This window comes from Hypomesus nipponensis, chromosome 2 (assembly GCF_054491055.1).
Source record: "Hypomesus nipponensis isolate SF chromosome 2, ASM5449105v1, whole genome shotgun sequence".
Lineage (NCBI taxonomy): Eukaryota > Metazoa > Chordata > Actinopteri > Osmeriformes > Osmeridae > Hypomesus > Hypomesus nipponensis.
The window spans coordinates 12,382,604-12,393,707 of NC_140362.1; the positions used below are offsets into that span (position 1 = coordinate 12,382,604).

General features: G+C 49.0%; 1 protein-coding gene across 1 annotated transcript in view; it reads right to left on the bottom strand.

Moving 5' to 3' along the window:
* Positions 1–11,104, bottom strand: part of bbs9 (Bardet-Biedl syndrome 9) — a 102,555-nt gene that overhangs the window by 76,489 nt on the left and 14,962 nt on the right. The window contains exons 10-14 of the mRNA XM_084706496.1: positions 10,813–10,994; positions 10,576–10,652; positions 10,426–10,479; positions 9,968–10,070; positions 2,848–2,952 (exon numbers count right to left, since the gene is read on the bottom strand). Of these exons, the coding sequence (XP_084562622.1) occupies positions 2,848–2,952; positions 9,968–10,070; positions 10,426–10,479; positions 10,576–10,652; positions 10,813–10,994 (521 nt within the window). The remainder of the gene's footprint in view (positions 1–2,847; positions 2,953–9,967; positions 10,071–10,425; positions 10,480–10,575; positions 10,653–10,812; positions 10,995–11,104) is intronic.

An 11,104-nucleotide genomic window follows, 5' to 3' on the forward strand; every position in this document is an offset into this window, starting at 1 on the left:
TATTAACTCCTGCTACTTGAGAGATTGACAGAGATTTAAATTACAGTTTTTCTTTCTGTTGTTCCAACCATATAGTCAAGAATGCAATATCTGAAATCTATTAGAACGGTCATAATCTCTCGAGTGTCTGGTAATGTAGCCTACATGATATTAGCATTGATACTGCAGTTACTACTACTAGATACTACTAGACGACTAGATAACTAGTAATAGCACTACTGCCTACCAGTCCTGCTCCTACAGATGCTAACCATGACTCACCTGCAGGGTTGAGCTCTGTCGGCGCGGCCGGCCCAGCAGAGAAACGAGACAGGGTCAAACAGAGCCGTGGCTTGAGTGGGCCCAGTGTAGCCCCGGGCATGTAAACACCACCACTCACACACTTCCCCTCAGCCCGAGTCTCCTGTTCCCTCTGCCCCGTAACCGCGCGCGCGCACACACACACACACACACACACACACACACACAGACACAGACACAGACACACAGACACACACACAACCCTCTCCTTTGGATTTTGTTTCCTTTCTGGCTGCCACCGCCCCCCCCCTCCCTCCCTCCGTTCCCCCCCTTCATCTCCGACCACTCGTCTCTCCTCTCCTCCTCTCTACTCCCTTCTTCCATCGAAACCATTTATTTAGCTCACATGTCTGGAATGGGATGGTATGGGGAGGGGGGTGGCAAAGCTGAAATGATTGACTGAACAGTACTTTCCTTCATTTTTTCCCCCTCCTCCTCTCAAAGGGGCTAAGAGGGCGAGCTTATAAAGAAAGGATACAGCACCCCATCATGGTTGAAACTATGAATCCGTTCAAATGACTCCTGAGGTCGAGTCAGTGCACAGCGAGAGGATTCATTTGAAATGGATTCCTCGAAACACTCACTGCAGAGCTCTCGGGAGTCATTTGAAAGTGACTCCCGTGGCGGCTCTGCAGTGAGTCAGGCCAGGGAGCCCCCAGAGCTCAGGTTGTGTATTTCATGCTTTGTTAGCGTTGATGAAAGCCATGCCTCTCCTCCCTCCCTCTCTCAAACTCTCCCGCACCAGTGGAGTAGGAAGGAGAGAGGACAATAAAGAGAGAACTGACATGTTTTAGTTCAGTGCTGAGTGAAGAGTTTGGTAAATGTACAGCGCAGGTCAAACTGAGTGGAAGGTGCTAGCAGAACATGGAAACACACATGCGTATACACACAAAAATACATACTACGCATACAGAAACGTATAAAAACATAAATATACAAAAAGAATCTGGTGTGGAAATGTGTCAGCGCTCCGCAGGCCAGTAAGATAAAGATGTATAACTTGCGTGAGGAAATGGCATTAAACCACTCAGAAATTTGCGTGACGAAAATAAAGATCACCACGGAACAAGAGCAAAAAAAAAAAAAAAAAAGAAAACCTGTCTTCAATAAATGATAAAAGGCAGCTTTTTGCTGTTTGAAGACTTTGGCCGCAAGATACTCTCAGTCCCATTCATCATGCCTTTGGACCATTGGCTGACCACTGGAAAAAGGACTGCATACAGCGAGAGGACTGAGGACCTGTACTTGGGCCCTTTGGAGGGCTTAGGAAGAGGAGAGCAGTCCACTCAGGGTAATCCCCTGTAGGGCTTAAGTGGAGGACAGTAGCTGAGGGTTGTGCTATAGTGACAGCGGAGGAGAGGAAGACTGAACGAGACACATTCCTCCCATATGCTGACATTTCCTCTCACACTCACTCACTCGCTCACTCTGTCGCGCTCTCTCTCTCTCTCTCTCTCTCGCTCTCTCACACACACACACACGCACGCACACACAGAACCAGGTTCCTCCTCTCTCCATAAACTGGCAGTCCTGTGTCCAGGCTACCAGTGAACTGTTCCTTACCTGTGATCCAACCTTCTAACACGCACCACAACCAAAGGGCAGCCAAGACACCAGGAACCCGGTGGAAAACTCCAGACTCCCCTCCTTCTCCCTCTCCCCCAACCCTATGCTATTCTTAGCATCACAATAAAACAGTGCCTTGATATTTTTCAAGTCATTTTATATTTAACGGCGTGCGGAGAACCTTTCCACCAGAGTCCTGCCAAAGCAGACACAGTCCAAAGGAAACAATAGTACTAATGCTACCTCTCTCTCTCTCGCACCTCTCTCTCTCTCGCAAAAACTCTCTCTCTCTCGCTACCTCCCTCGCTACCTCTCTCTCTCTCGCTACTTCTCTCTCTACCTCTCTCTCTCTCTACCTCCCTCCACCCCCCTTCTCGAGGCGCTTTGAAATGAGTTAAATAATAATGAAAACGCTGTGACATTTTAATTTCTAGAAAGAGGGGTTTTGTTGGTTGGAGGGGAAAGTAATGTCTTCCAGAAACCCATGGAGCCTGGAACCAGATGCCGTGATGGCTCCGGTACAGGCCTCGGCACAGCCTGCTCACATCAGAGCTGTGTTTAAGAGCTGCCACAGCTAGGAACACTGAGCCTTTCTATTGGCCGGCCGGCTGATGTTACAGACAACCGCTGGTCTGTCTGTCTGTGATGTCACACACAGCTGTTACCGATGCCATAGAAAAACAGCTGTGATGTCACTGACAGGTGTTAGTGATGTCACAGACAGCCGGTAGCAATGCCATAGAACGACTAGCTGTGGCCTCGCGGACAGATGTTCGCGATGTCACAAGCGCACGTGAGAAATCACAATGACGTTCTATATGGGTGATGTCACACATGGCAAGTGATGACGTCACAGACGATAAAGTAAGCGATGGCATACAGTTAAATAAGGCAACGGGTGCTCGAAACAAATTACAGAAATGGCATGAAAGTCTGCGAGTTGCTGTGTGTAAGTGTGTAAGTGTGTGTGTGTGTGTGTACCTGTGGGCGAGCTATAGGACACTGCCACATCTCCTGTCAGGTCGGCTGGTGGGTACTCTCCATTCAGGAAGGCAGAGAAGGTCACTGCCACGGTGGCACCCACACCTGGGGACGACGAGGACAACAGTTAAACACTGAAATGCTTTATTGGCAGGTAAGAGCACAGGTAAGAGCAGGTAAGAGAGAGGGAGGGAGAGGGAGGGCGAGAGGGCCGGCAGAGAGGAGGGCGATTTAACATGTGAACGGGACAACAACGACGAAAAAGCAGAGCTAAATAACGGAATGAACCGGACTGCTAAGAGGGCGAGAGCCACAGGAACCACACCACTAACACTCTCTCACTACGCAACGTTTCCGTACTCACAAACACACATTTGTTCAAACATCTCGAGGAAAGGTGCAGACAGCGGGATTTAAAACATTAACCAGACTCTTTGTCACTCACACACACACACACACACAGTGAGGGTCAGAGAGAGGAAGACAAACACACAGGAGAGAGAGAAAAAGAAAGAAAGAAAGAGAGTGAGAGAGAGAGAGAGAGAGAGAGAGAGAGAGAGAGAGAGAGAGAGAGAGAGAGAGAGAGAGAGAGAGAGAGAGAGAGAGGGGGGGAAAAGCCAGCAAGAGATCAAATACAGTCTGTGTGGAAAAGATATATATTTCGGCTAATGGCTCCTCTTTCCCTTACATACACTCACACACACAGAAAAGGGGCACACCCTGCCTGCGTCAGGTGGCTGTGGTAATAGGGCGTGACGTGCAAGGCTATAGTCAAAAGTAGGGTCGGCACAGGTGACCGAGCCACAGTTATGTGCCAGAATTCCTCTGCTCTCTCTCTCTCTCTCTCCTCCCCCTCTTTAACAGTCCCCGCTCCCTCCCTCTCACTCCCCATTTCTCTATCCCCACCGTGGCTGGGTCAGTATTGACTGCAATTGCACAAAAGCAGATTACAAGACAACCGTATCTATAAAATATATAAATATACAAACAACATACAACAGTAACCATGTACACTGACATGGAGGCCAAACTGGAGGCCAATCTGGCCTCACTGGTACAACACTTTCTCGTGCCAAAACATGAGAAGAAGAAGAAAAATCGAGAATGACTATGAGGCCTATAGACACATGCCCAAAACACTGTACATATTTGATGAAACATCTCCATGTGACTTGACACATTTGTGCACTTATGGCAAAACCTCGGGTCAATCAGCGATACCAAAACATGAATGAATGAACCTTCCAATCATCCTGTTCCGTGATGTACCTGTATTAGAGCTCATGTATTTAAAGGGGTAGCGTACGCCTCAATGTGGTCGTTTTGTGCACCCGGGCGGCGGCTTGTACCGTGTGCACGTGTGCTCTTACCTGCCAATAAAGCATTTCATGAAACATGAAACAGAAACCGAGAGAAAAGGAACTTAAAAGAAAGTTGGACAAAGACAAACGTGAGAAGCAAACAAGAGAATCCCCCCCCAACCCGGAAAGAGAGAGTAGAACGAGCCCCACGTTTCCTCCTCGGTCCACCAGACACCCTGACAAGGTGACGAGCTCTCGCCCTCCTCTCTGCCGGCCCTCTCTCCCTCCCTCTCCCTCCATCTCTCCGTCGTTCGCTCTGTTTAGAGCCGGGGGCAGGCTTTTAACCTCTGGACCCTGACACTGCGAGGTCAACACTGACCAGACGGGCCTAAGTGTTACCACACCATTAACACCTCCACACAGAATAACATCAACAATGGACCAGAGCACATATCCCTCCTCTTTCACCCCTTCTCCCTCTCCCTCTCTCTCTCTTGTTTGTCTAACTCTGACTGAAGCCACTTTTCCCTCCCTCCTTTCCTTCCTCCGTCTAGCTTTCTCCCGCTCTCTTGCTGGATTACTCCCTCGGTTCCCCTCAGGGCTGGAGAAAAGTGGACATGGGGAGTCGACCTTAGTTAACCCCCGGTCACCTACCGCATAGCGAGGGAGGGTTTCACCAGAGATGGGAGGGGGAGGGGGGTGTCCTCACAATGCTGGGAGTGGGGAAAGTGTGCGTGTGTCTGTCTGTCTATATGTATGATAGATGAAAGTGGTATGCAAAAATACTTGTGTATTTTCAGTAGGACGCCAAAATGAGTCTACCATCACCAGCTCGTTTTATTTGACCATGTAAGAAAAAATTGGAAAGTTGCATTCTGTTGATAATTAGTATTCAAGAATATATTTTACATTGAGACACATCTATTAAATATGTATGTGAAATATCAATTTGCTTATACACATTTACAAAAAAATCGCAGAGACCCTATGTATTTCTAAGAGTAACTACAATATTTGGATTGTCAAACAGCACAAAATTGTAGAATCAATGCCGCAGTCAAATAAATCATTAAAGCTAATTATGTTGATCACAAATACTGAGAATTTTGTACAGTTTGAGGAAAAAATGTACATTTTGTCAAACTACTTTGTTTAACTGAAAAACTCTTTTGGAGCCTATTTATGACACTGTTAAAGGAGAAATGTTTGTGTGTGTGTGCACTCTGATCAAGTTAATAGCTATGCAGCACGTCCTCGCTCGAGTGTGTGGGCATATCCTGACAGACAGCTTCATGTGCCGGGTTCAGCACTGGTGACCTCTGAAATTCCCTGGTCAAGCCCTAGTCTCATTCTAGTCTGTGTTGGTTCTGGAAGACTTAGCAACGGTACGCTGCTGGAGAGGCAATTCACTCACAACAATTTATGGTGTTGATTATTGACATGCTGGAGAAAACACAGGGATTTCATAAGTATTACTTTTTGTTATATGGATGTTTATGTTTAATACCTCAGACATCCAAACAGTATATCTTCTGAAAGTTTATCACACAGACATAGGAAACACATTTCGAGTTTCAGCTGGCATGGGTACAATTGTTGAGATCAATAACCAGCATTTCAACTACCTTTCATTAACTACCAGACTTTAATTGACCTTTATCATCCATGGGTTGTTCGCATCGAAAATGATATCATCAGGTATTGATTACTAAGGTTTTGAAGTAATTATAAGGGTCAAAAGATCAAAACATCAGACAGACGCCCATTAGGGAGATAAACATGATTGTTAAATATTCAATCCTGTAACTCCCAGATATCGAACAAAGACCACTGTATTCTCTCAAACTCTTCCTCCAGCGTCACTCGATGAAGCACGGTAGGGTGGGTTTGCATGCACTTGCCGCATGACAAACGATTCTTGCATTCCTTACTCATATGGCCCCGATCCAAACAAGCGAAACAGATGCCTCTCTTCCTAAGAAAAGTCAGCTTTAGCTCTGGATTAGACAAGCCTCCAAATTTCAGGCACTGATCCAACGCGTGACCTCCACTGCAATACAAGCACACAAGGAGACCACTGGCCTGCTCAAGAGTGAGGGACTGGAAGCTCGAATTCATGATTTCTTCCTTGGAAGCTACGCTACTTCCTGTGGCCCTGGGTCTCACCTGCAGGGCGGTGAGGCCGGCGCTCGTCCTGGCACCTTCAACACCGGGGGCCTGGCGGGGCTGACGGTCCCTGGACGCTGCAGGGGCCTGGCTGCCCAAAGGGCCCATGGAGGTTCTGGTCTTGGGACGAACACTTGGTTGGGACGAGCGCGTCTCCACCATGCTGCTCTGACAGCCTTCTCCGCGGTCTGAAGACCCAGACGCCCTCGATCTTGTATGATGAGGGGTGTTCATGACATCCGTGGAGACTGACCTGACTTGAGGTTTTGTCGTAGTTCTAGGCAGTGTGCAGGTAGCATCCAACAACTTCTCTGTCTGTCGTCTCCTCAGTTCTTCCATGTTCTTGTTCTTATTATTCTAATCCAGCAGAGTTTGTCTTCAGAGATGCAGTAACAAGGAACACTATTTAGTTTCAACACTGCTAGAGATTGCTAAGTTTCGTTTTGCTGGAAAACCTGTATTGCTTCCTGAAGCTGCAGATCAAGGTCACTCATTGGACTATGCTCATTTGCATTAAAGGGGCAGTGGTTATATTTTAGAAAAAGCTCGTTAAACTCCGTACCGAAGGCCCTAGCCACCGAATTGCCAAGAAGTGGTTAAGAGTCTGGAGAGACTGTGTAGAGACTGTGTTTCTGACTACTCCCTCAATTGACAAAAGGTCAAACTTCAGTGTCCTGTCAGAACACGTGTTTTCTGGAGTCACAAACTAAACAGTGTATGAGCTTTGGCAGGCTTCTTGGTCAGGCAATTAAGTTTAACAGTAAATGTCTCCGATCCAATCTAAATTTAATTTTTATAGGCCTATCAGTTTTAGAGCCATTGTCATGTCATTATCGATATCTGTGACCTAACCTAAGACAAACTCCAAAGAACTCTCTAGGAAGCTCAAGAACCTTATCCTGCTGGCCTCCTCCCTCGCGTACCAAAGAGAACCGGCAGCGGATGATCACAGTCAAGCAGCGTCGCTGTTTACAATCTGTGTGCGTGACATTTATAGTGACTACAACATTGGTGCTTATGAAGATGTTTGTGAGTTCATTGGTAGCAGCAAATACAGAGAGAAAAACGCAGAAAAAGGGGGAGGTACAACAATAGGTAGAGAAAAGGAACCAGACAGAGATGCACTGGAGGAGAGAGAGACAGAGAGAGAGAGACAGAGACAGAGAGAGAGAGAGAGAGAGAGAGAGAGAGAGAGAGAGAGAGAGAACAAAGGAGGTAGTGTGTGGTGGTGGACAGGGGGATTGGATTCCCATCTGAGACGAATAAAAAGTGAAATAACAATAAAAATCAGAAGGCGCTGCCTCCCCCGCGAACCCTGGACAGGCCAAGCTGAGCGGGGGATGGAGTTTCTAAACAGAGGATCCCGCGGTGGCACACACACACACACACACACACACTTTCCCTCTCTCTCTTGCACAAACACACACACACCACCAGACATACCGTACACACAATGCACATTTATAGTTTACGGCACACGCACGCACGCAAACACACACACACACACACACACAGTTGCACTGATGCATAGGAACCCATTCGCATACCATTACCCATGGACACACACTGAGTGAAAGAATCAAAGACACATGGGCACAAGCAGGATACGGCCAAGCTAACACACTCCAATCACCCGACACACTGGAACACACAGCTGCCGGCATGGGGGAGCTGCTTCCCAGGGATACAACACAGACGTCTCAATGAAGGAGGGCTGTGTGAGAAGTGTGTGTGTGTGTGTGTGTGATAGAAGGGGGCTAGGGTGGGGTGGAAAAATGGAAGGATGAGAACGGGGGGGGAGGGAGAGGAGATCTGCGCAAAAGAAAAGAAAGGCTGTATGTGATGGAGAGATGAAGACATGAGGAGAAGCAGAGACGAAGGAAGAGTGGAGCACAGATGGAGAGAGGAAGATGACCTGCACCATGGGGTTGGTCAGGGAGTGAGCGTGTGTGTGTGTGTAGGTGTGTGTGTGTGTGTGTGCGCAGTGCACCAAGGAGACATTGCCGTTTACGTATAAAAGCACTATGATCTCTGGGCCAAGATCCCTGGACGGAATTATTTACACCTCAAAACATATGATTCCAAGCAAAAAACGGCAATAGATTTGAACTCCCATTAAAAAGACAGTAATGACCAAACTGGCCAAATCAGCTGTCCAGGGCCAAATATATTATTATTATTATTATCTGCTAAGCGGTGTCAGACATGGTGGTCCTTTAAAAATGAACGCTAAATCTATCCATTCTGGGCCAAATCAGGCCACAGTGGGGTCACATAGGGGTAGATAGGGAGGTGTGTGTTTTGAGGCTCATGTTTCACAGCAGAGAAGCTGCTGATTGACTGGTGGAGGGCAGCGCCAGATTTCTGTGTAGGAGACAAAGAGCACGGCATAAATACACCTAGTCACTGTTCACCGTGTGTGTGTGTGTGTGTGTGTGTGTGTGTGTGTGTGTGTGTGTGTGTGTGAGAGAGTGCTCTTTACCTCAGCTTTCCTAAGCTGCCATAAAAATGTTTTTTCTCCTTTCAACTTTACTTTGCAATGTGAGTCAGTGTGTCAGCAATCTGAGTTTTTTTTCCTCTCCGTTTTATCTTGCAATCTTCCAAATCAACATGGTCAAGTTTTCCTCCACAACCAAGGCCAAATTAAACATACATATTTCTCTGACAGCCCAATGTTAGAGTTAGGGTTATCCCTAACCCAACAGGAAACAAAGTTCTCCACACAAACACACAAAAGTAACCAACCTACAGTTGTTACGTTGTGGGCTCTTGGCCAGCAATATCGCTCCTTACACGGTCACTAAAACGGTAGCTCCTCCCCCAAAATACCGTACCATGCTATTTAACCTAGCCAAACGCGGCAAACTCAACTTCCCTCAAAGGAGCTGCAGCTCTGCGAGTCTGTTGACCTAGCGACGAGCGAAGCGTCACCGGGGATTTCATTCACAAAAGAACGTTCCCTCTCTTTGCACTGCTCTCAGACGCAGACGTAGCGATAACGCTGATAGCGTCCCAGTGGTTCTCCCAGACAGACGGGGAGCAGCTTGAGGCCGTCTGGGCTTGCTCCTCCCAGCAGGGTTAACCCCTTCCTGACCGGGTCAAGGTGAGCCGGTCGCTGGCTTGACTCCCAGTGACTTTTCAGATGCTGTCCTCCGCCTGCTGTCTGGGGGGGGGGGGGGGGGACTAGCCCAGTTACCCTCTCGTTCTCTGTGGTCTTCGGACTGGGTAAGAGTGTGTGTGAGAGAGACAGAGAGAGAGGAGTGAGACCGCAGAACACACACGGCGGAGAGGGAGAACGCCAGGAGACGTGGAGAGAGAGGCCACCAGATATGTGGACGTCCTGAGGGGAGGGGGGAGAGAGAGAGAGAGACAGAGACAGAGAGACATAGACAGAGAGAGACACAGAGAGACAGAGAGAGAGACAGAGAGAGAGACAGAGAGAGAGACAGAGAGAGACAGAGACAGAGAGACATAGACAGAGAGAGACACAGAGAGAGACACAGAGAGAGACAGAGAGAGACAGAGAGAGACAGAGACAGACAGACAGACAGAGACAGACACAGAGAGAGAGACAGAGAGAGACAGAGACAGAGAGAGACAGAGACAGAGAGAGACAGAGAGACAGACACAGAGAGAGAGACAGAGAGACTTACCCAAGGGCTCCAACACAAACTGCTCCTGCGTGACAGCTAGGGGCGGCTGGACACACACGGTCACCTTAGGTCCCTGCAGCGCAACGCGACTCTTCACCTTGATCTGAGACAGGGAGGGAGGGAGGGACGGAGGGAGGGAGGGAGGGAGGGAGGGAGGGAGGGAGGGAGGGAGGGGAAGGAGAGAGAGGATGTAAAAGAAGGTGAAGAAAGAGAGAGAGAGAGAGAGAGAGAGAGAGAGAGAGAGAGAGAGAGAGAGAGAGAGAGAGAGAGAGAGAGAGAGAGAGAGAGAGAGAGAGAGAGAGAGAGAGAGAGAGAGAGAGAGAAGGGCCGACAGTAAGGGTGGAGAGTGAGAGAGAGGAGGAGAGAGAGAAATGGTGGAAAAGTGAGTGGAGAGAGAGAGAGTCGAAAACCCTGCCGGCGAGCGCTGATGAGGTCATCAACATGCTGCACAGACGCACCTTTACAGTGACCGAGGGAACCGGCACGCCGTTGATCTCTGGGATGAGAGCTTGCTGTGAGGAGAGAAAGACACCTTAATTTCACAGATACATTTAAAAAGGGGCTGGTTGTGTGGGTGTGTGTGTGTGTGTGCGTGCGCGCGTCCTCACAGACGTGTCGTCCATGCTGGAGGAGACGGAGGCCGTGATGGAGAGGTCTTCCTCCGCGTCCGTCTTAGGAAGGATGTCTACAGGAAACAGGAAGCAGGAAAATCGTCACCGCAGAGAGCCAACGCCGTTCACCGGCCTTGAAGGAACCTGTTCCGAGGCCCTTGGCCCAGACACAGGTTCTTGAAGGTTCTAGGGTATGTTCCTCTCCCGGTGGTTCCCCGCACCCCCCCCCCTCACCCTGGCTCCTGGTGACCTCGCGGATGACCTTCTGCAGGCTCTTCATCTCGGCGTCCACCTGGGAGTAGTCGGCCTCCCGCGCGTCCACCTTGGGGGTGGAGAAGAAGGAGGGGTCTGTGCCCATGTAGGAGCACTGCAGGTGGCCCTCGGCGCTCAAGGTCACCACCACGCCCTTCAGGTCCCTGCCCAGAGGAGGGAGAGACGCGGGCCTCAACAACCGGACACAGAGACGGAGGATCGGTTGGAGAGAGTACGAGGGAGAGAAGGAAGGAAGGAATCCAGACTGGGTTCG